Source organism: Microcaecilia unicolor, chromosome 1, assembly GCF_901765095.1.
Source record: "Microcaecilia unicolor chromosome 1, aMicUni1.1, whole genome shotgun sequence".
Taxonomy (NCBI): domain Eukaryota; kingdom Metazoa; phylum Chordata; class Amphibia; order Gymnophiona; family Siphonopidae; genus Microcaecilia; species Microcaecilia unicolor.
The window spans coordinates 184,038,503-184,064,023 of NC_044031.1; the positions used below are offsets into that span (position 1 = coordinate 184,038,503).

General features: G+C 42.9%; 1 protein-coding gene across 2 annotated transcripts; it reads right to left on the reverse strand.

The window, feature by feature from the left end:
* Positions 1 to 1,421: 1,421 nt before the first annotated feature.
* MGP (matrix Gla protein) lies at positions 1,422 to 24,871 on the reverse strand. Of its 2 annotated transcripts, XM_030189983.1 has the most exons (5): positions 24,793 to 24,871; positions 18,992 to 19,127; positions 5,787 to 5,822; positions 3,814 to 3,886; positions 1,422 to 1,837 (listed from the first exon to the last, which is right to left on the reverse strand). In XM_030189983.1, exons 2-5 carry the CDS (start codon positions 19,050 to 19,052, stop codon positions 1,693 to 1,695), a joined length of 315 nt encoding a protein of 104 aa, XP_030045843.1. In that variant the 5' UTR covers positions 19,053 to 19,127; positions 24,793 to 24,871; the 3' UTR covers positions 1,422 to 1,692. The 2 variants fall into 2 exon arrangements, with proteins under 2 accessions (XP_030045843.1, XP_030045844.1); XM_030189984.1 differs by lacking the exon at positions 24,793 to 24,871 and having other exon boundaries at positions 18,992 to 19,529.
* Between the last annotated feature and the right edge of the window lie 650 nt (positions 24,872 to 25,521).

Genomic DNA, 25,521 nt, shown 5'->3' on the forward strand with positions numbered 1-25,521 from the left:
TTATAATCAAGTTGCTGTGGCTGATACCTGTATGCCTCTTACTTTGCTCTTTAGTGCTCTGTCATTTCTTGTTTTTGTTAACTGCAGTATTAGCAGGAGCATCTTCAGCCAGAGTTGTACCCTGTGTGACACACCCCCTAGTGCCCCCATCCCACCTACTTGCACTCCAGCCACTGCAGGGGAAACAATGGATGGGGAAATAGTTTTTGTCCCTCTTTGTCTCTTGCACCCTGTGTGGAGGCCTTGCCCACACAGCCCTGAGTATTAATGTTGCTCCTAATACCAGCTTCATTTCATAGTCATTCTTATTCGTTTCTTAACTACTTTGTTTCTTGTTTTGGTCTTCTTCCTGGATTACCTATCCTTTTTGTCCTGTTATATTTTATTTTGTGATTGAACAGTATGCACACACCAAGTTTTAAAACATTCTTTCTTCCCATGTTCCCTTGGCAGCTGCTAATGTTCTATTCATACTTTTTGTGCATCAGAGTTACATCTGTTTGGGACGGGTTCCTGATGAGAAATGTTGAACCCCTGTCTTACTGACATTCTCAGTACCATGAATATCCAAATAGATGGAGCCTTCAGCCATTCTAACAGTATTTCTCCTCAGGCACTAAAGTAAAAATTAAGGGGTTCAGAACAGTTTTAGGGATGTAGTTATGAGCACAGGCTACTGATAAGATGTGTTATTTTATTACTAATTTATGCTATTTTAACACAGGTCTCATTATATGCAATGAGACCTAGTTACTAATAACTGGGGTTAATATTAAAATAACACATTTTAATGGTAGCCAACATTGATTACTTCCCCTCTTAAGGATTTTATTTGAATCACTGACTGTTGAAGTCACTGGAAAATGTTTTGTGCTGACCCTGCTATTATTGCCTGTGCTTGTATCCCAAATGTGGCTGCAGTTTCCAAGAAATGTATAGTATGTGTTTGATTAATTCCTGCTTGTGTTCTTACTGTTGAGGCAGGGTGCCTTTGACCTTGGAACTTGGAGCATTCTTGGGATGTCAGGAGCTGGTGTGGCTTCACATGGACTGTTGAATCTTTTCCCAGAGTCTGGTCTTTGACCTTTCTCGTTTCCAGCTGCCACCTCCAGCTTTGTTCCTCTGACCAATCTCTCTCCTTTGCTCCTGCACAGGAGCACACTGAACGCAGTTCTGTATTGTCTTATTTTGTACATATGTACCACGGAGGCAGCACTCAGCATAGTCTACAGGGAAAGCAAGTTTTGTGTCACATACAAATTACAGGCAATCTATGTAGAGACTGCATCTTACCTAGGAACTACATACATGTATTCAGCATCACAAGGTATATTCCTTCCACACTTTCCACCTAGTCCTGATAACGAAAACCTCGAGGCAGCTTTTCAAGGTGTAACAAAAGATCAGATAATAGAGACATAGACCACAGAAAAGACGAAGGCTTTATTGAAACTATGGCATTAGTAGTTCAGTTCAATGAAAAACAAATCAAATTATATCCAAAGTAAATAAAATTGGTTGGCAATAAAAGCTCCTTCTAGTATATAAAATACAAGCCACAAAATCTTTAATAAAATAAGGAAAGCTTTTAAGCGTTATTTGAAGTGGAGCTTAACATGCAGTTACGATTAAAACTTTCCTTGGAGACGGAGAGCAATGTACCCCTAGGCAGGTTTGAAAGCCATCTGTTGTTTATTTGCCCCGGCCATACTTTTGACCAAAGTAGCGCTTGTAGGCTTTCTGGAATCCATGCCGCATGGCGTAAAGCTCACATAGGTCATGATCTTCACAGATTTCTCGCTGGCGTTCTTTGGGGCTCTTGTTGAGTTCTCGGATGCTGTAAAGGGGAGAAAGATAGGCATTCAATAGAGAGATCTCTACTAACACATTTTCACCAATGGGCACTGCCCCTTCCTGGGAAGTATTACCGCTATCTAAGCTGAATGGAGAGTTTGGTCTAAAGTCCTGATGAGATGAACCATCCTCTTCTGGTACTACTACTACTGCTTATCATTTCTATAGTGCTACAAGACGTATGCAGCGCTGTACACTTGGACATGAAGAGACAGTCCCTGCTCGACAGAGCTTACAATCTAATTAGGACAGACAAACAGGACAAAGAGATAAGGGAATAACTAAGGTGGGAAGGAACTTAACAAGAGAGTAAGGGTTAGGAGTTAAAAGCAGCATCAAAAAGGTGGGCTTTAAGCCTAGATTTGAAGACGGCCAGAGATGGAGCTTGACGTACCGGCTCAGGAAGTCTATTCCAGGCATATGGTGCAGCAAGATAAAAGGAACGGAGTCTGGAGCTGGCGGCAGAGGATAAGGGTGCAGATAAGAGAGATTTACCCAGTGAACAGAGTTTCCGGGGAGGAATGTAGGGAGAGATGAGAGTGGAGAGGTACTGAGGAGCTGCAGAGTGAATGCACTTATATGTCAATAAGAGGAGTTTGAACTGTATGCAGAAACGGATAGGGAGCCAGTGAAGTGACTTGAGGAGAGGGCTAATATGAGCATAGCAACACTGGTATGAGGAAGAAGCTAGTTCTCCATGTCTATTGAGCCTCGGGTTCTACCTGATGTATTGCTTCAGAAGTGGACACCAGCGCTGTTCTGTCCTCCAACAGCCTCGTACTAGTTTATAATGTGATCCTAAAATGTGTGTAATGCCTTTACTGTTATTCTCAGTTCCAAGGACTATCATTGCTGCAGTTTCTCACTGGAAAAATACATGAGCAATGCACTGTGGGTAATGTAGTTCACAGGCAGTGCAACCACACTTGTTTGGCTGTGTAAGAACTGTTACCACTGGTTGTGAGGCTGCCCACACCTTCCCTCTCTCTCCCTCTCTCTCTGCCCAGCTTGGCTCTTTTGTCTTCCTGTTCAGTCTTACTATCTGTCCTCAGAGGTCAGCCAGGTATGACCTTTCCCTCCTATCTCTAGGACTACCCCTTGCTATCCGATGGCAGGCTCTGTCCCCATTGGTCTCTATCTGCTCCTCCCTGTGTGAAGCCCCACCACTTCTTTGTCCTTTCAGCCACGCGGGGCTTCTTTCACCATTATAGCCAGGGACATGGAGCTAACGCCATCTGGCTCCACACAGCTCTGTCCTGCTGAGAACGCCCTGTAAAGAACCTGGTTTTTTACCCTGCGAATATCTTCTTCCAAATGAGATATCGCACATTCCAGTCACCTAGCTTTGGACTATTTCTACCTGTTCAACTGCCTTCCCCTCCCCCTGCAATACAACTACCTCTCTTCAGATCTCCACCTCCCACAACCTCCAGATTAAAAAGTCTCTGTATCCTGAACATCTATCTGTGAGTAAATTATCTGTGATTTATTCAATAAAAGAGACTTCATAAAATAATAGAGACTTCAGGTGATTGCTGTGCCAGGGTTATACTCCATGATATTGGGGCTTCTATTTACCAAGCTCCAAGAGTCATGACAAGCGCTAACATGAAGGAACATGTCTCTCCTGAAGTGAGAAGGGAATTCGGTGCTGAATTTCTCAGATCCGAACCCAAACATATCCTGAAGAGACTACAATGCAGGTAGTTACATTGAGGGACAATGTGGATGGGGCAGTAGGAATGAAGGGTACTTCATAAAATCCTTTTGAAATACATTAAAGTGGATAAATTATTTTGCAGAACAGAGTGCAAAATTGCTACTTCACTAGTGAGATTGTCTGGGAGAAGCATAACTAGCATTCTGACTAGTCTTCTGTCAGTGGGATTTATTTCTACTCGCTTGTCCAGCAAATCTGAGAAGATATCAGTCATATGTTCACAGAAAAGTTTATCTTACCGTTCATATGTTCTTGCCTTTTTTTGCTGTAAACCTATGAAATTGTTTGCTTTTCGCCTGTTCACAAAGGGGTCTAAAGAGAGAGAGAGAGAGAGAGAGAGAGAGAGAGAGAGAGAGAGAGAGAGAGAGAGAGAGATTAATAAAATACAACAAGCAGCTGATAATATGCAATTCAGCACTGGAAAACTGACATTCAGAAATCATGTTAGAAAGGAAGGGGCAATAGTCACATTGAGGGGCATTTTCAAAGAAACATCCAAATCAGAATTGAGATGTCCTGCCCATAATGTCCATCTCACAGCTATTCTTGAACAGGAAATGCAAGGTTAGGTGGGAAGAAGGAGGAAGAGAGAGACAAGGGGGAGAGGAAGAGCCGGGAACAAAATCCACATGCTTAGGTCAACAGGACTGGCTCAAAAGACTGTGGCATATTGAGCCAAGTTTTACATTGGTGCCACCCCCTGCCACAATCTGATATCTCTGTCCTTTAACCCTCACAACCTGTAATCCGGTATCTCCTCTCTCTCAAGTCTCCCCCTTCTGATGAACCAGGTGAGGCACTGATGCTAAAGGGTGCCAAAATCCTAGTCCAGCATTTATCCCTCTATAACTCTGAAGGTAGACTGGACTGGGATTTTGGCACCCTTTATCACCACTGTCCTGGGCCAGTGCCTCACCTGGTCCATAGGCTGAGCTGGCCCTGTAGGCCAATTTTTTGATACAATCCACCCCTATCTGCCGTCTCCATTCACACTCATTGCAAGTAGTGCCACTAGACTGTTCTACTCTCACTGTCAATCTGTATTATAGTGGCTCATTGTCAGTCATACTGCTCTAAGCATCACAAGCCCCCTTATATTTGTTGAAATCTACATCAAAAGCTATGCAGCCCTCATCCTTGAGAGCCACAAACAGGTTGGTTTTTAGCACATCCACAATGAATTTTCATCATGAATTCTTGCCTAAATATAGGATAAGAACCAGGTTAATCTGCATAAATTGGTTACCCTTAAAACTAGGCCTGTTTGTAGCTCACAGTTGTGCAATTCCAGGGCTTTTTTTGAGGGGGTACTTGGGGGTACAGAGTACCAGCACCTTTTCCATTGTCTGTTAAATTTGACCCATGATCCACAAGTTTTATGAAAGAGCTCAGGCTCTACACACCAATTCTGCCTTGCCATAGATTCAGTGACTGGTTGCAGGGGGCCTGGCTATTGTGGGGCTGGGTCCCTCAGTGATCACCCCACCCCTGAAGGATGGCACCTTTTTTGCTAGAAAAAACGCACTGTGCAACTCCATCCCAAATGATACTAGTGCAAGCTGCTTATCCTTGGGCCTGAGGAATCCTCAATGAATGTTCATCAGGCATGTCTGAATACAACCCACATTGTCTGCAATCCATATTATTTTACGTGGGTTGGTCACCCAGGAAACCAGACCAGTTTGTTGCCCTTGAGGATTATGTATTTCTGATTTAAGGAATTACAGTCTCAGATCCTGATAGCCTCAGTAAAGGGAAACAGGTTTAAGTAATGTGGGCTATTTTTGTAATGGGGTGGAACCCTCTCGGCCAGATTGAAAACAATGGAAGTAAAACCTGGACTGGCTCAATCTGTCCTTCTTTTTCTGGAGACATATGGTAACCCTCATAAACAGCTTGACCATAAGAGGAGGAAACAGCCTTGACTGGGCCCGTGTTTATTTACCATTCCAAGAACGCATTAGTCTTTGCCAATGGAATAATCTCAAAACTATTTGGTTCTTGACCAACTGCAAAAAGTTGATAATCATTACATTTTTTGCCATTATCAATCCAGTGTCAACCACAGAGTATATGATGAGGTAGTACTAATGGATTTTTGCAATCCTTGTAACTTTCAGTTTTCATGCAATTGCAATCATAGATTGTAGAGTTAGAGAAATGTTCTCTGATTTGATATTACTCGACAAAGAAGTTGAGAAATTATACTTACGGTATCTCTCAAAAGACTCGTAGCTCTCATGCGAATCTGGAAAGATAAAATAATAATAAAAAAAGAATGTTATGGGACTTTTGCTTCTTTATGTCTGCTATCACTCACTACAGGAAAGAGAAAAAAAGCAAAGTTATGAGCAGAGGGCCGGAGAGATAAACCGGCTGGCACCAGGATAAAGAGCTTTTTACTTTTGAGTGATACACAGATACAATGTTTTACTTCTAAGACAAGTGACAGAGAGATATACAGTCTTTTCCTAGTCCACTGGCTCAAATCCAGTCAGAGTAAAAAGTCCATGTCATTTGATAACAGTTTGGTGGCCTATGTGAAATGAAGTAATGACCTTGGTCTAATGCACAGTGGGGAGGGAAGGAGATTTGAGGAGCAGCAATGGGATTTGAACCTGGCTTTCCTGATTCATACAGTCCACTACCAAAATCATTCTGAGGGTTGCCATGCGAATTGACATTTCTCGGCTTAGAGGCCAAGGATTGGAGGAAGCATATAAAAAAGTGTCCTCAACTCTAGCGGTACAGTAGTCCCTGCAAAACTGACTTAGACTTTGGGGAATTACACTGCCATTCAGTATCCATGATGTACCTTCTCTGTGAAGAAATAGAAACCTTTTATTTCCAGAGCTGACAGTCTATCACCATTCACCAATACTATCATACACAGAAGAATATTAAGGAAGAAAAAACTAGTGGGGGAGGGTATAAAAGCAAAGAGGCAGTATTGGAAAATGATGGAGAAAGTTGTTGGGCGATTGTCATGTATCTGCTAGGGGAAGAGAATCTTCAACTTGCAAATCTGTTCACTGGATAATGTTAAGTTTCGTTCATGATCGTTGAAATAAAAATAATTATTAAAAAAAAGAAGAAAAAAACAGCTACCCACATGATAATTTAGTGCTGTTTGAATTGTGTCACATTATATTAAGAACAGGAGCACAGAGGGAGAATTCTGAGAGAGCAATTATTGCATGTTTTGGCTCAACTTCCTCATTCTATAATCTTGTGTGCACAATTTTACACTTAGGTTACAGAATGGTGCTAGTTATGCACATAACTTAATTGATAAACCAGGTGCTAATTGGCTCTACTACCAATAATTGGCTATATAATTGGAGTTAATTGGCACTAATTCGCAGTTATGCACTTAACTATGCTCAGGAGCGTAGCTATGTGGGGCCATAGGGGCATGGGCCCCCATAGATTTGGTCCTGGCCCCCCCTCCACCAACCCCTTCGACCCCCTCCCGCCACCAACCCTCTCCCGTCACCGCCATCGCCGTCATGTACCTTTGCTGGCAGGGGTCCCCAACCCCTGCCAGCTGAAGTCCTCTTCTCTGGCGCGGCCACGTTGCTGATCTGCAAGGCTTCTGTTTCTGTGAGTTGTTGTGCAGGACGTCAGACTCACAGAAACAGAAGCCTTGCAGATCAGCAACGCGACTGCACCGGAGAAGAGGACTTCGGCTGGCGGGGATTAGGGACCCTCACCAGCAAAGATACCCGATGGCGGTGGGGGAGGGTTGGCAGCGGTGGGAAGGAGGGGGTCAAAAGGGTTGGCGCCGGGGGAAGTCAAAGTTGTTGGTGGTGGTGGCGGCAGCGGTGGGGGGTAAAAAATGGCGGTGGGGAGTCAAAAATGGCAGGGGGGGTTGGCGGCACCAGGGGGGGCTAAAATGTGCCCCCTTACCTTGGGCTCTGGACCCCCCTCCCGCCGAAGTCTGGCTACGCCCCTGACTATGCTTAGTTGTAATTCTATAACTTTAGCGTGTGAATCCTTAATGCGTAACTGTTAGGGGTGTGTGGAAGTGGGAGGGGCATAGGCAGCTCAGGGTCACACCCACCATTTACTCACTAGAATTAAGGAATTCTGTCAGTTACACGCATAATTGACAGCATTTAGATGTGAGTATTTATTCAAACCTTTGACATGACATAAGTAGTCGTGCTTAAATTTAAGCGTGTAAATGCAGACTTATACTAGTATAATAGAACAGCAATAACATGTATAATTGTTTTTATATTATTTGCGCTTATGCCCAGATTCTATATATGAGACCCAAACTTGGGGGCAGTGTCACCATGTGCCTGCAAATTAATTGGTTAATGAGCTGTTAACTATCAATAATTAGGTGCCAACAACCAATTACTGATGTTACTCTAGTCTATAAGGCGGGGTGCCTAACTCCCATAGCATACATCCCAAAAGGGGCTTGGTCATGGGAGGGGCATGGGCATGCAGGGCATTTTGAAAAGTTATGCATGTAGTTATAGAATACCAGGTAAGCGCACCTAACTTGGGTGCCAGCATTTACACCAGGTTTCAGCAGGTGTAAGTGTTGTGCCCAAAGTTAGGTGTGAGAATCGGCACTATGTTTGATTCTATAAATAGCACACGCTTAGTGCCGTTTTTCACTCCATAGAGCACATACTTTAGGTGTTTAACTGTAGGTGACCTGCACAGAATTCTCCCCCTAATTGCTTATGTATGAATCATTCTCTCCTCTGTTAAGTGTCCATTCTTCCACAAGAGTGTTTTGTTTTAATGACCCATAACTTTTAACTTATTGTAACGAACAAACAAAGGGTCCACCGTAGCGGAGGAACAATAAAATCCCACAAGAAACACAAAGTATAAAAAGACAGTGGGAAGTGGACCAAGGCTGTTCTGGGCCAAACTAGAACAATTCCCTCCTATCAGTACCCTTCTCCACCACCGCCAATTCCAGGCTCCGCCCCTTCTGCCTCGCCTCACCCTATGCTTGGAATAAACTTCCTGAGCCCATACGCCAAGCCCCCTCCCTCCCCATCTTCAAATCCCTACTCAAAGCCCACCTCTTCACTGTAGCTTTCGGCACATAACCATTTACCTCTATTCAGGAAACCTAGACTGCCCCAATTGATTGACTGCATACTTATCCTTTAGATTGTAAGCTCCTTTGAGCAGGGACTGTCCTTCTTCGTTTAAAATTGTACAGCGCTGTGTGACCCTGGTAGCGCTTTAGAAATGTTAAGTAGTAACAATTCAACGAGTTCAAAAAGATGATTGTAGACTCGACACAGCACTGTGTTTTGGCAATAATGCCTGCCTCAGGACTATTTCAGTGAATTCTGTGTAGTGAAATTGCTAGACCTATTGGTTAGGTGTGTAGATTAAAATCATCCAATGAATCAATGTACCAAAAGATGTTAATGGTCTTAAAAAAAGACCTTTCATAAATCTCTGGTAAAAGCCAAGTGCCATGGCACCCTCAAAGTTCCAATAAATATTCTTTTTGAACTCATTGAATTGCTGCAGTTTGTCCCAGAAGAAGAGCCTTGGTCCATTTTCCACTGTCTTTTTTTTTTATTTTTATTTTTTATACTTTTTCACTTATTGTAACAGCAGAATCCATGATTTTCAAAGCCTCTGCCACTCACCAGGACCAGTACTGGAATGAAGAGGGACTGCATGTGGTTGGCTCTCTCTCCCAGTTTGTGTAAGTCTGTCATGCACTGTCTTCTAATTTTTTGTGTGAGAAGGGTACTATTTTCACACATTGTTAATGAATCCATTGTTTGATGATAGCATAGGAGTAAGTCTTTTCCTAGGCTATAGTATAGTATATTATTATAAGGTTTGAAGCTTGTGTCATTCTTTTCTTCATGTTTCTAAAGTAGAGGAGTGTGGTAGCCGTGTTAGTCCACTCTTAAGGTTATTATGTCCAATAAAAAAGGTATCATCTTATTTCTTTTCCATGTTTTATTTTGTTTGATTTCTATTGATAACCTTCATGTTTCTGAAATTGACATGGACAATCTGAGGCACCTACTCTTGCTTTAGGGCCAAGAGAGCTGTACTGTCTCTTTCGCACAGCTGTAGGCTGCAGTGGAGTGGGTCAGGATGCCCCATTCATTGATAGAAAGCCCTCTGGAGCAGAAGGTCCTGCAGGGCTTCCCGTGGTTTGTGAGTAAGAGTCAGGTATGTGCTTATCTGAACGTGTCTGTTCATGTGAAGGGATAGCGGAAGCACGAGTGTTTAAAGTGCCCTACTTGAATGGCTGCTGGAGTGAATGGCAAAGTGAGCGAAATGATATGTTAGAAATTCGGGTGGAAAATATGGATGATGTTGTGATAATAATAGTTTGGGGGATTTATTGGACCTCTGCTTTTACAAAGGCGGCTTAGATTTTAGGCACAATAAATCCCTGTCCCAGGGAACTTATATTCTAGGGGGCAATCCTACAAAGGTCACTCAAATTTGGGCAGTAAAATTCAGGTCACTGAGCATGCACACCTACATTAAGGCACTATCACTTATGCCATGTAAAAGGCAGGAATAAATGTCAGCAAGTAAATGTTGCACTTTAGCACATGGATCTTTATGTTCAAAGTAAACCACACATAAAAATATATTAAAAATTATATATATATATATATACATAAATTTAAATTTTTTTAATATATATAATTTTTTTATATATATAATTTGTAACTTTACAATAAGTTGTATATTCATATGATTGTGTCTTTTATTCAGTTGTATTCATTTGTATATGTATAATATGTTTTTTATGTGTTTTACTTAGAACATAAAGACTCCTGAGGCAGTCCGGCTGGCCGAAACACGGCCGTGTTGAGTCTCTTTAAATTTTACTATTGATTTGGATTCATCAATAAATTTGGACTTTTTATACATCGTCTGAAGTCTGCATCTTTGTGTCATCTTCGCTGTGTTCTTTGTGATTCTGTTTCTGCGAAGCCCGTGTTCTTCTGTGTTTTACATTGCACTTTAGCACATAGCACACGGTATTCTATAAATGATAAGTGTAAGAGTAAGTGTGAATGTAAGTGTGAAATACTGCTTAGTGCCCAGCTATTGTGCATAAATGTTACGTTCTCACATTTAATTGCTAGTATTCGATAATTTTCGCACACAAATGATGCTTACCCATTGGCGCTATGATTACAGAATTAGGGGGTAAGGAGGGTATTCTATAAATGGTGCCAAGATTTTGGAAAAGATCAGCGCAGAGTGCTATTCTGTAAATGGGTTGAGCGCTTTTTATAGAATCACAGTTAGAGCCCATTTCCTTGCCAAAAGTTGGGCGCTGGTATTTACACCAGCTGAAACCTGTTGTAAATGCCTGAGCCCAACTCCAGGCATTCTGGCATGACATTCAATAACCCCACGTGCAAATTTTAGGAACACCCCTGCCACTCCCCTGGCCATGCCCCCCCCCCTATTCAGTTGTGTGCTAGTGGATTTAGGAGCATGGTGTTATAGAATAGGGCCTAGGAAGATGCACACGCAAATTTGAATTATAGCTAATTTGCCACCATAATTGATTGTTAACATCAATTAATTGCAGTTAATTGGCTCATAAGCTAATTAATTTGTGTGTGGATCTTTGAGTTGTGCAAATTTCAGCACTGAAATCCCAGTGCCATATATAGAATCCAGGAGTAAATGGATATCTGAGACAAAGGAGGAGTGGAGGAGTGGCCTAGTGGTTAGAGCAACAGTCTTGAAATCCAGAGGTGGCCTGTTCAAATCCCACTGCTGCTCCTTGTGATCTTGGGCAAGTCACTTAACCCTCCATTGCCTCAGGTACAAACATAGATTGTGAGCCCTCCTGGGACAGAAAAATATCCAATGTACCTGAATGTAACTCACCTTGAGCTACTACTGAAAAAGGTGTGAGCAAAATCCAAATAAATAAAGGGAGATAGTGTGACTTGTTCAAGGTTACAAGGAAGAGTGGTGATGATTTTCCTATTTCTTAGCCCATTGCCCTAACCGCTAAGCTACTTCATCTCCAAAATTAACAGTACCTTAATATTTAATAACTAGAAGTGTTAGTGGAAACATAGGCAATCCTGCAGGCGGTGATGACAGAAGTAAATAGTAGCTGGATGGATCTGGCAGACTGCAAGCAGTAGCATAGCCAGGTTTTGACGTCAGGGAGAGCAGATTGTAAAATAAGCTGAAGTGCCAATCCATATAGGCGCCATTTCATTCAAAATCTATTTGGGGGAGTGGCCGCTTCCCTTGAGTCCTCCCCCCCCCCCCCCACCAGCTACACCTCTGACTGCAAGCACAGAAATAACTAGAAACCCTAGAGGAAATACAGACGCACAGCCAGGTTTTTGTGGAAAGATATGCACTCGTTGTGTCAATGAAGTTGGTGGTGAGATAACATTTGAAAAGGGCATGGAAAGCTAGGGGGCAGAATGTTAGGTACCTGCTGTGCCAGTATTAGAAGATATTTTGATTATTACTAAGGCTGCACATTAATTGCAGTTAACGCGTTAATTATTAAGCATGATTTAAAAATGCCATCGCTATTAGATATTGTTCATGTGCTACCCAGCATTATTCCCTCCCCTCCCGGACCTTCCCACGGCTCTCCCTCCCATCCCAGACCTTACCATGGCTCTTGCTCCTGCTCCCCCCCCCGTCTGCACCCCCTGCAGTACCTTTTGAAACAACAAGTCTCCGGCCCTGCAGGCCAGTGGCAACCGTACTGAAAGGCTGCCTGCAGCCTTCACGGAGCCTCATCTCTGACTCAGCCTGCACCTTCTACAAACAGGAAGTTACATCAGAAGGGGTGGGCCAGGTCAGAGAAAAAGGCCTGGTGCAGGCCGCAGACAGCCTTTCAGTATGGCTGATGCTGTCCTACAGGGCCGAAGATGTGCTGTTTCAAAAGGTACTGGGGAGGAGGGTCGAGTGCAGGTGTGGGGGAGGGAAAAGGGAGACTTGCAGTCAGATCTGGAGGGGAGGAGAGGAGAGGGGAGATAGGCCAAAGACTTTGTTGTAAAATGTACTGCAGGTGCATGGTGAGCTGGGAAGGGGGATGGAGAGCGAGCCGCAGGTGGGTACAAGGGGGAGGGAGCCTGAGAGAGCCATGGGGTGAGGGGGCTTGAGAGAGCTACAGTGGGGCTTGAGAGACCCGCTGGGGAGAGGGGCCTTGAGAGAGCTAAGGGGGGCTTCAGAGAGTTGAAGGGGGGAGGAGGCCTTGAGAGAGCCACAGGGGGCTTGAGAGAGCTATAGGTGGCTTGAGAGATCTGCAAGGGGTGGGGGGCTTGAAAGAGCCAGGGGTAGGGAAGGGAGAGATTCCAGACCTTGGGGAGGGGGAATGGAGTAAGTCAGACAGAACCACGAACAGGGCTAAAAAGGGAGGAAGAAATGGTGGACTATGCAGAGGGGAAGGGGAAAATAGGGAGAGAAGCTACACTGAGGGAGAGAACGATGGAAGGAGGGCAGTGGAGGAAGAAGAGAGAGGGAGAGATGTTGGGCTCAGAGGGAAGGGGAGAGAGAAAAAGATAATAGACCTGGGGTGCTGAGGGTGGAGGGAAGGATGGAGAAAGTGGAGGAAAGGAAGAAAAATAGAGAAGTGTTGGATGAGGGGGGGAATTGGGAGAGAGGGAAGAGAGAGAGAGATAATGGACTTGATAGAGGGCAGTGGAGGGAGAAGAGAGAGAGAGAGAGGGAGAGAGAGAGAGAGAGGGAGAGAGAGAGAGAGAGAGAGAGAGAGAGAGAGAATGGACCTAGTGTGGGGCGGTGGGGTTGCTGAAGCCCCGCCAGCTGAAGAAATCTGCTGCCTGTCACCCTTTCCTCCTCGTACTGCCTCAGGAACGAGGAAGTCAGTGGTATGTCTCTAGCCATCAACGCTTGCACTCCCCAAGTTCATGCATGAACTAAGAATGCTTGAGGAGTGGTGGCTGCAGTCACTCCACTGTCTTCCTCACTCCTGAGGCAGTACAAGGAGGAAGGGGGACACTTTGGCAGTGGATTCTTCAACTGGTAGGGCTTCGGCATCCCCACCAGCAAAGGTATGATACCAGGTGGAGGGGAAGGGAGGAAATGTATGCCCCCAAGTCCACCCCTGTGCCCTCCCAATGGATTGCTGGCTATGCCCCACCTTTAATCATGCGATTAATCTTGATTAAAACATTTTATCAAAATGCAGCCCTGATTATTACAAATGCTTGTGGTTAGACATGGGAAGACAGTGGTGTTGGGGATGAAATATATAATCTCATGTACTCAAGAAGATGGAGTACAATGGAGGAAGACAACGACGAAAATTTTAGATTAAAACAGTGGTCATAGTTTATGACTGGCAGCTGCTCTATATTCTTGGCATTGTGGACAAGGATAACTGGGAAGACTGGATGGTTCACCTCTGTCACCTACTATTTCGCTATGGGGGAACTTCAGTAAATGAGGCCCAAAGTTCAGTAAAGGCTGTTCCATACCAGAGTGCCTACTACTAGCTTAGTGAACATTTTGTGCCTAACTTTGTGTGCAAACACTTACAGGCAAAGGCTTGTGCTCATTTACTGTCAGTTTGGTATGCAAATTCAAGTATTCTATTACTGTGTGCTTAAATCCTGGGAATATCCATGACCTACTCATGCCCCTCTCCTGGCCATGCCCCCTTGGAAGTTATTTATGAGAAGTTAGGCACACATGTTATAGAATAGGGGCATAGGGCAGATCTGCGCATAACTATTGACTACCAAGCAGTGCTTGTGAATGCCAATAATTGATTGTTAGCTTAATTGGCTAATTAGTTTGCATACGGATCTGCGATCTGCATCAAAACGTGCACACCCAACTTTGGACGACCCATATTAAAAGGAAATAAGAATAGCTATACTGCTCAGACCAATGGTTGATTTAGCCCAGTATCCTTATTCCAACTGTGGCCAAGCCAGGTCACAAGTACCTGCCAGAAACCCAATTAGTAGCAACATTCCATGCTACCAATCCCGGGGCAAGCAGTGGCTTCCCCCATGTCCATCTCAATAACAGACTATGGACATTTCCTCCAGGAACTTGTCCAAACCTTTTTAAACCCAGATACGCTAACCGCCATTACCACATCCTCCAGCATTGAGATTACTACTACTATTTAGCATTTTAGCTTATCTATTTATTGAGTGAAAAAATATTTCTTCCTATTTAATTCCCTGGTATGATTCTTTCAGGTGTTTGTCTCTGTCTGGCATAACTGAGGTGATAACACGTTCTTTTCTTTCTTGATGTGTATGCTCTCTTTGGTCTAGCTTTCCACACTACATGCTTCCTTCTATTTCCTCTCTGTTGTACCTGAGGCATTGATTCTTTTTCATGCTTTGGATGCAGTCAGCTGTTGCATGTTATGGAAAGACACAGATTGAGTCTGTGTTCCCTAAGCTGTATTTATTAGGCTGTTGCCTTTCCTCATTACATGATTCCCCTAATTCTATACACTTGTGCGCACAAGTTATAGAATACAGTCAGGTATGCGCACAAGTTAATTCAAAAGAATAAGTTATGAATTGGTATTAATGAGCAATTATTGGTGATAACTGTTAATTGGTACTAGATGGTGCTAATTAGCAATTAAGTGCATAACTGTCCTTGGTAGTATGCAAATTGTGCACAGAATTGCAAGTCCTGCAAACATCCCTGACCCACCCATGCCCCTCCCCAGACCATACCCCCTTGCAATTGCATGCTGTGGATTTTGCACACACAGGTTATAGAATACCATCTAAGGTCAGTTGCATATGTAATTGCTATTTGATGCCAATTTGCACCAATTAACCTACTTAGTGTCAATTCTTGTTAGTTAGCATCGATTATCAGCTTATTATTTTATTAAATTACATGTGCAATTGACCTTATTCTGTAATTTGCACAAGCAATTTTGCAAGCTAAGTGTAAAGTTTGGTGCACACGTTTATAGAAATTTTCCTCTACATGTTTTCTCTCTTCTCTGCATCTTTCTTCTACATTCTTTGTTCATGATTTTAAGTTTTACTGCAACCTCCTTTGATCTGAATTTCTTCTCCCTTCTCATTTTCCCTGATTATCCCAAGCATGGAACAGCTTCTTCAAAGGGCTACTGTCCTCTAGTCTAAGTATGCCACAGCAGATACATTTATGCATTCCCTGGGGTTTGCTCTGGAAGTGAAGAAACACCTCATAGTGAAATTGTGCTGTCTTGTTTTCACTTGTGGACTTGCTGGGAGCTCTCATAAGTGAACATACTGGGACAGACCAAAGGTCCATCAGGCCCAGTATCCTGTTTCCAACAGTGGCTAATCCAGATCACAAGTACCAGGCAAGATCCCAAAATAGTAAAATTGATTTTATGCTGCTTATCCTAGAAATAAGCAGTGGATTCTCCTCAAGTCCATCTTAATAAAGGCTTATGGACTTTTCTTTTAGGAAGTTATTCAAACCTTTTTAAAATCCTGCTAAGCTAACTGCTTTTACCACATTCTCTGGCAACGAATTCCAGAGTTTAATTACATGTTGAGTGAAGAAATATTTTCTCCGATTTATAAGAACATAAGTGTTGGTGTTTTTTTTCTGTCAGTCCTATCTGATCATGCTAATTCTCTGCCTCTGAGAGGAGCAGGAGAAGGAACCCTCCAGAGGTGGAGGAGGAACTCTTAACTCCATCTTTAGAAAAACTTTAACCCATGCCTATCTCTCTGGGAAAAGGAAATAAAATATAACTCCTATTTTTATTCCCTTTATATTTGTATTAAATAGTGTGTCTCCTGCCCACTTAAACCGTGCTCAGTAAGTCATCTCCAGCTATTCAGCAGCACTTAACTGCACAGTGCTGCTGAATATCCCCTCTGCCCACTGCAGCACTAGCAGCGCGCCCCCCCCCCAGTGAAATTATGCGACCCCCCTGGGTGCATTTTTACCTGCTGGGGGGTGCCGCGCGCCTGTCGGCTCCGAGTCCGCTCGTTCCCTGCTGCTCCCTCTGCCCTGGAACAGGAAGTAACCTGTTCCACGCAGAGGGAGCAGCAGGGAGGGAATGAGCGGACTCGGCCAACAGGCGCGCGGCACCCCCCCCAGCGGCGTGCACCCAAGGCGGACCGCCTCCCCGCCCCCCCATTGGTATGCCACTGACTGGCAGCAATGCAGTTGGAGGACTCCTGCTCAGCTTAGAGTTAACAGTGACTAGCAGTTATGTAGGCACTGGCTATGTTCAGTGTCAGTGCCTGCATAGCTAAGCGTATTCTATATCGTAGTCCGTGGAAAGTCTACTGTGCAAATCCCAAAAGGAGGCATGGCTGTGGGAGGAGCATGAGTAGGTCGTGGAAGTTCCGAAAATTTACACACACTGTTACAGAATAACTCACTCTGGGCCACATTCTGTATATCGTGCCTGGAAATTCCATGCGGAAAGCATTTTCATCTAAGATTTAGGCATGGTATGTAGGATACACTTAGTTGACACCCCAACACCTAAAACAACACGCATCCATTTACACCAAAGAAAATGTGGCGTAAATCCCTGCATGTAGATTTACGCAGACTGGGTCATTTTCTATAACCAACACACATAAATTTGGGAACGCCTATGAAATGCCCATTTCTCTGCCCATAACACACCCTTTTTTAGCTCCTCGCATTAGAATTTAAGCGCTCTGCGTTACATAATATGCTTAGCGAGTTATATGCGTAAAATCTAATTATTGCCAATTAGTGCTCATTATTGCTTGTTAAGTGCTGTTAACAACGCTGATTGGCTTGTTAGCCATTTAAGTTACGTGCATTGTTATGGAATACGCTTAGATTTAGGCTCAATATATAGAATCCGGCCCTCTGTGCCCAAAGTTAGGCATGGGCATTTACACCAGATTTTCATCGGCATAATTTTCTGCGCCTAAATTCTAGTTGCGTTCAAAGTTAGGAGCATAAATCCTTTGAATACCAGGCCCCTATCTTTTTTTCTAGAATGCTAATGTAAGTAGCTGAAAGCATGCTTACATTTAAGGCGCAATCGCTTAGAGCAGCCCTGTAACTGGTGTAAATGCCTGTGCCTGGACGTTAGCACAAATGTGCTTATGTTCCACCCTGCTCCATTCAAGTCGCTCATGAGCATGCTCAGTAGAGCTGTACCAAAAAGCTTATTTTCCTATTCGGCCTAATACGAATAATGACAAATATTATTCAGCCAAATATGAATACCAAATATGAATAATGGGCATTGAGCTTTAACATAACAAATAATAAAAGAGGCAAAGTGAAATCAGAGATCAAGAGTATATTTCAGTAGGATTTAGAACAGTAGAGCCCAGGATTATTCATATTCGAATTTAAATCACTATTCAGCCGAATACAAATAATGTATTTGGGGCACTATTCAGGGCTGAATTGAATCAAACACAAATGTTCGGTATAACCGTAATGTCCACTGGTAAAGTATGCACCATTAAATCATGGCATGCACTTTTCCACTAATCGGTTTTCTCTGAGTGGTCTTTTGCACACGTAAGTGGCTAGAATACTGCCATGTACATGCTTTTCTGCTGCCTAATACTTGGTGGCTCTTTAAAAAATCACCTTTCATGTGGCTCAAACTCACTGGTTGCTGTAAGCTGCTGTAAGAGAGTTGTTCTAGAGACAGTTCTGGCATCAAGCCTCTAGAAAAGGTGGGGAGAAGTGTACATCGGGGGAATAAAATCAGGGAGCCACCATTGAATCCAAGCTCCTGAAATGAAGATAGATTTTTACAGTGGTAACTGTAAAAACTGATTTGGCCACCATGTTTTATCAGTAAGTAATCAAATGATAACTGACCACCAAGCTTCAGAGGGATTCTCTAGTCATCTCTTTAATTAATACTTTTATCATGATATCTGCATTACAGAATGCATTCGTGAGACTACTGCGCGTTAGTGGCGAAGCTAACAGTTTTCTGTATAGGAAGCCTGGCCTGTAAGTGAATCAAGCACCTACATACCACATATACCTATACGGGCCAGGACGGCTACAAGAAAGTCTCTTCCAAGGCTTTGCCTTTGGCTGGCAGGGGTCACCACAGTAATGGCATCTGCCTTTCTTTCTCCTCCAGCACAGAAAACATCACCATGCGATTGACCCTGGCATATCATGTGGGACAGGAGACTTAAACTCAAGTCTCTTATTCTGCAGTGCTCTGAGCCACATGACTAGCTCCTTGTCTAAAAAAAAGTTTCAGATATTCCATTCTACGTTAAAATTATTATTATTTTTTTTGTTAATTGTTTTTTCAAAGATTCATTAAATTATACACATCAGCTTGTCATGGAAAGCAAACGTTTGTCAATTCCAGTGAGATTTGATTGATAATAAAATCCCACCCATGGTTTTGCATAACTCCTATTAACTTCTCTTCATACAGAATGGAGTCTGAACATTTATTCAAAACGTACTCACCAGAGCAGAAGGTCACAACAGCCAGGATGGCTAAGAGGGCAACAATGAACAGGACTCTCATTGTGTTCGTTCTCTAGCTCTTCCTATCTGCTTCCAACAGAGCTGCTTGAGGCTCTCTGCCCAAGTTGTGGAAATCCTGTGAATTTTAACAGGGTTGTGATTATCATAAAAGCAGCAGCTTAGGACTGGGGGAGGTCCCAGAGACCAGCAAGGTGTGGGTTGGTACCAACTACAAGAATATTGCAAAATGTTTTATAACATAGGAGATGAAAGGAAGAAGCAGAGGTAGGGAAAGGGTGCATGGTGAGTGAGAGGTGGATGGAAGAGACAGGGAGAAAGGATAGGAAGGCAAACTTGGTGCTGATGGGATGATTGGGGAAGGAGTATGAAGGCACAAGAGAGGGTGAGGTTGGGAAAACCTATGGAGCAGCAGATGAAGATAGGAGAGAAAGGGTCAGTTGAAGGTCAGAAATGGGATTCAGAGTTTTGTGGGGAAAACTGGGGGAGGGAAAAGATGATTGATAGAAGAGAGAGACAGAGAAAAGAGGCAAGAGAGGGCAGGTTTCTTCGACATATTTTCTTTACTAAATGGACTGAGCTGTAGTTTAAAGAGAGATTATATCTTAATTCCACATGTTCGGAAATGCTCCAACATTCTCCCAGAGTGCAAAATGCTGGCGCTTGTCCAGGCAGCACTGCATTGCATATGTCTCAGACAGGAGACATTCATCTCATTTCAGGTCACATTTGCCAAGCCAGAGGTACAATCTGTGCTCTGTACCCATAGCCCAGTAGCGCTGCCAGCTTCTCATGATCTAGAGAGACCACCCTTTCCTGGGATGAGAGTGGGGTTTATTTTTCATGTTAACTCAACCTTACGCACACGGTTCCACCCATGAAACAGAGCGGGCTCTCCTGGGATGAGAGGAGATATCATTTTCTGTGCTTATTCACTCCTCCGCAGGCAGAACCCTTCTTAAATTTGTCTGTTGCTTAGTCTGGAGAACTGAATTCCAGATTTATTAATAGGTTCACAGTGAGGGTGAGAGAGAAAGCTTTCGAGATCTGAGAAAACACAGGCAGACAGTTCCCTCCCTTATTTTTCCTGGAACTTGGGTTTCTCACCTCCTCATATTACCGTCTGGGCTGTGTCAGTTGCAAGCTTAATTTTAAAAGCTATTTATGTGCACGAAAAAGAAGTTTATATGTGGAAGATGCTTACTTTTAAAATTGTCTTGAGTATATGCAGGTGGAAGTGCTATATGCTAATGTAGGGCAGAGTCCTTTCTGAGGACAGAATAGGGGCAGAATTTTCAAAATTGTCCGCCAGACTCTTTATAGAGTGACTTGAGTTGTGTGCACAATTCAGGTCATATTCTGATTAGCATGCACAATTTAATTATCTTAACAAGCCAATCAGCTCCGATAATTGCCATTCAATAAGAAATTATTGACACTAATTGGCATAAATTAGAATTTATGCGTACAACTTTCTAAGCGGTATTCTGTAAAGTGATGCGCGCAAAGTGAAAGACACAGAATGGAAAAGGGGGTGTGGCATGGGCAGGTTGTGGGCATTTGTAAAAGCTATGTACGCTGTTATAGAATACACCCAGTCTGTGCCTAACTTTAGCGTAGGTATGTACACCAAGTTTTACTTGGCGTAAATGCTCGTGACTAAATTTAGTCATGTGGACAGGCACTAGGCATATTCTAGAAACTGCACCAAACTTTAGGCATAGTTTATAGAATACACCTAGGCGTATTTTTTGGCACTGATTTTTAAGGTGTCATAGAATCTAGTCCTATACCTACCTGTAACTTTCTCCAAAATTTATATGTACTAAATAGCTGGTGTAAATGTGTACATGGACATTTAGTGGAGTAGTTTTCAGCGGGAAAGTGTGCATTTTCCCTTTTGAAAATAAGATATACCAAACTTAGGTGCATACTAGCCGTACAAGCTAGGTGGTCTGTTAAAAAAAAATCATCCTTCCTTCATTTTGTTCTTGTGTCTATGACAGAAAGAAAAATAATTTTCTGGTTTAGACAGAATCAACCGTGAAACCACATGTATCCCACGAGTCACCACAGGACCAAGGAGAGGAAAAGTGGCTACAAGGACCAATGAAACATTGACAATCACAGGCCAATGCTCAGAACTCCCGTGGTAAAACCAACAGCGCAGAACCCATACCACTGGAACAGCACAGAAAACTAGCCCGCCAATTCTCAGAGAACATGGTATTCAAATTATATGCACGCTGTAAAAATGAAAGCAAAGGGGGAATGTCCTTGGCACATGTACAGAAGAGTTTTCCTGTAAGCTCAGTTCTTGTGCACATGCGCCTGGCAAACCCAAAAGTGAAGCACTCATTGGTGCCTGTTTTCTGCATCTTTAAATATAAGCTTTTCAATTTTTTTTTTTATTTGGAAGACTTAAGCACAGGAAACAGGCGTCAATGTGGGCTTTCACTTTCGGGTTTGCTCCGATTCGTGCACATTTCTTTCTTAGTACCGCTGCTGACAGGCCTGCATGACTTTCTTCCACTTCCAAAAGAAATCAAAACCAGCAGATTTTAAAAGAAAGAATCATGAGAAATCCTCTCTTAAATACCCTAAACACCTACTCTGAGCTGCTGTTAGGTTTTCAGTGGTAAGGGCGGCTCTGTTTTGTGCACTGTTCTCTGAGCATTGGGAGGACATAGGAAATGATCTCATTAATATCTGTTTGACTACATTTGCATGCTATTTGCACTAATCTTTTGCATGCACATTTTCTCCGGTGCTAGAGCCCTCTGAGCATTCTGCACTCACTAACGCTGGCGCAAATCGCCACTAGCGTTGGCATTGCGTTTTGAGCATCGGCCTATCAGGGACACAGACAGAGAGCCACAGACTCAGAAGGGGTCAGAGGTAGAGACACATACACAGAGGGTAATAGATAGACTACGTACATTGAATATAAACCTGCTATCCTGTGTCAGACCAAGGGTCCATCTAGATTGGTGTCCCGCCTTTGATTTCGGTAAGCAGTGAGCTCTTGGAGGAAGAGTATGAGAAACAGACTGAACTGATTTGGCATTTAGGGAATATTTACTGGACACTGTCAGTCTGTTCACAGATGTTAAGCACCTGCATTAGTGCTGAATGTCCGTTAAAGTGGGGTTAACACAATTATTTTTGTGGAACAGATTTTTTTTCCAATTAACATGTGATTTTCTGTTAAAATATAAACAAGCTGCTAAAGAGGCAGTATTGTGCTCATTTAAATGCATTGTGTTTTTGCTTTAATGTATGTAACTTAACTACAACTCTAGAATTAGGGCATTATTCACAATTTTAATGGAGCAGTTTACTAAATGCTTTATGTAATTTAGGAGTTCCTTTCACTGCGCTGCTGTAAGCACTAATGCATACTTAAAAGGGCTTACCGCAGGAAGCGCTGAGATGTCCTGTGGTAATTTCAGATTATGCACGCAGAAAGCACATGCTAAAAACATTTCTGAATGTTTCTAGGAGAGGGTGTGTCTGAGGGGTGGAGAGTGGGCGTGACAGTGTGAATCAGCACAACCACTAACACGGGATTAGCATGTGAGTCCTTCCACCTTCAAAATGGGTGGCTGTTAGTGCTCATGCACTAATTTTTGTAAAAGACCACGTGCCAGATACATAAGGTGTGCCAATTACCCCTTTTTTTCTCCCTTGTGTTCCCTTTGCTATATCTATGATGTTTTTATTCCCCCTTCCCCAGTCCCTTCCCAAACCTATTTGTCTCCTGTCTTCTTTTAAGTATGAGTGCTTTTGCTTTCCTATCCAATGGAGTTCCTTTTCCTTTTTTTAGATGTTGTTTTAGCTGTCCTGCAAAATCAGTTTGGATGGTATAGTAAGCATGAATAAACTATAAATTATAAACTATTGTCAGGCTTGGGCTTTTCTATTTTAATGTTTTCTTTATAATTCTCCTTTTTATTTTCTGCTGCTTCCCCCAGTATATTGGTGGTCCAAGGAAAAGTTAATCTATACTAGATAAGTGTTTAATTTCCTAACTTGTTATAATTTGTTTCTTTACTCTGGCTTTCTTGTCACAAGCGGATAGTTTTAATGTTTTTTGTGATAATTGATAAATAATTTTTTTTAAAGTGCACACTCGTGTGCAAAAGAGTCAGTAAAATACCTAAGCACAGATAAGTGGCATAGTGCATAAATGCAATGGGGGTGTCCATATAGATGAAGCATGGGTGGGGGGTTTCCATTTACTTATACAACTTATAGAATACAGTAAGTTACCTGTACCCTTTCCATATCTGGGCACCCACAGTTAGTCCAGTTCTATGGCGGGTGTAACTGTGGGGCATAAATGTTAGGCCATGCCAATGCCATGTTACACTAGTATTCTATAACAGAATCTGGGTGTCCAGGAGCCCCAATAGAAAAGGCTGTCACCGAACAGTAATGGAGCACCTACAAGGAGTTTCCAGTTGTTGAATTGCCTTCCCATAGACTACCTATCAATTCTTGAATCAACTAAGTCTTCAGGAGATATGGCTCATTCTAAGGACACTCTCACCACATTTATTGTCCAAGAAATTCCTTAAACTGCAATGAAAAATTAATATTTGGGGGTTTTTTTCAGTTCTTTTCCCCGGAATGTTCCAAAAATCTAAATCAGTATTTCCTTCTAGTCCTGAGTTGTTTCATCATGAACCCTCGAGTCTGCTTGATGTTCTGGCTTTGGTTCTGAATATCAGCAGCAAAACATTAACTGCACTCTCACTCCTCTGAAAACCCAAATCCAGTGAATGTGAACAGAGTCCCAAGAAACCCTTTGTTTAAAACCTCCCAGATTTAGAGGTGATCCAGCATTGCCAGTGCCCTGGGGCTGTAAATATAACACCCTATGACTGAGGGGGTTAGGATGTCTCAGTTCATTGTTGGAGGGATACAGAGATTGTCACCAACAGTTTGAACTGATTCTAGCTCTATTGGGACCACAGCCTGTTTTCTGCTTAAAAGTCAGCTTATTGGCTTGCATGTCCAGGGCATTCTTAGTGCCGCATATTGCGACTCTACTTATCTGTTTGAGTTAGGCTTGCAATTTTGCTGGTTTAACTTAAGCATGTAAGTTATCCAGACAGGAGCATCCAGGAGGCAGAATTGTGCTGTGTGTAACACTTCTCCTAGCACCCCTGCCCTACCCACTGGCCAATGCAGGGGAGAGAATGGACAGGGAATGATTTCTATGCCACCTCCTCCCTTGTGCCTTGTGCAGCCACTCCACTCACACAGGTCTTGAGATGACCCTGCATCCACAGAGTGGTTAAATTTCACCTCTCCCCAGATAACCTTTAGGACAGGAATTGCTTTCCTCTAATCCTGTCTCTGAGCACATTCTTAGTTTTTATCTGTAAAACTTGTAACAGCATGGTGAACAGGTAAAAGCTGTCTGTAAAAAAAAGAAAAACCTATGTGGTCTGTATCAACACCAGCCACACCAGTCCTTTTGTATATCGGGCCTGTAATTTTCAGCCTCAAGAGACAGAGCAAACCCTGAGTGGCTTGTGGAAACAGAACTGACTTCATAACTGGCCCCTTTGGGATAGAGTGAAAAGTACACTACTGGGTTAAGGTTTTTGGGGTGAACTTGTACTGTCATTCCCTGTGCTATACCTGCTCTGTGGAAAAATGAAGAATTTCAATTTCCAGGACTAACTCTCACCAGCAGTAATTTCACTAAAACCTTCCATAGGGAAAAAATAAGATGAAGCAAAAAGCAGAAAATTGTCCTGCTCGATACTCACTGAAAAATGTCTTCAGGTCTGGCTTTGCTCCTGTGCTCCTGATGGGGAAGGTTTTCAGATGCCTTCTTCTAGTTAGAAGAAGTCTATTTATTGTTAATGGATTAGCCCACTCCCTTCATCCTCTTACCTAACTTCTTCCTCCCACCTCCAGCTCCTTCCTTTGGTCACAACAAATCTTCCTCCCTCAACCAGGAAACCACAGACCCCAGACCTGGGGGAGGTGGGCAGCAGGGACAGCAGACACTGTTGACTGATGGGCACTAAGCCAAGCTGGGGGTGAGATGTCTAACAGAGTACCACTGCCTCTTCTGGACAGGAAGATGACTCTAGGGAGATTTATTAAAAAAATTATTTGCTCTCTATAAGTAAACTTGACCTAAAAATACAGTAAACCATGATTTATGCTCATAAAAAGCCTATGCAGAGCTATATAAAACAATAGATTTGTATGACCGATTGCATGAGTGTAGCCAGTCTTGTAAGATAAGGGTCATTTGATCTTTCTAAAACTTTTAACACAATTTCATAGAGTATTTTTTAACTCAGGTTTTTTTTTTTAATTAGGGGCATATATGACATTTTTAGGAGGTCTTGAGATGCCTTAGAGTCTTTTCACTTGCAGTGAATTTTGGATATAGCTTTATGGAAAATTCCAGAAACAGGTGTCATAAGGGTAACAGATTTGAGGACCAATGAGCTGATGTGAGGGTGCTGCCTGCCCTCCCCCAC

What these genes read in the sequence shown, in the direction of transcription:
- MGP (XM_030189983.1), bottom strand. Translation starts at nt 19,052, where the DNA reads ATGAGAGTCCTGTTCATTGTTGCCCTCTTAGCCATCCTGGCTGTTGTG. An exon ending in TGTTGTGACCTTCTGCTCTG is followed by an intron (nt 5,823 to 18,991) that starts GTGAGTACGTTT and finishes TTATCTTTCCAG; the next exon opens with ATTCGCATGAGAGCTACGAG. An exon ending in CGAGTCTTTTGAGAGATACC is followed by an intron (nt 3,887 to 5,786) that starts GTAAGTATAATT and finishes CTCTCTCTTTAG; the next exon opens with ACCCCTTTGTGAACAGGCGA.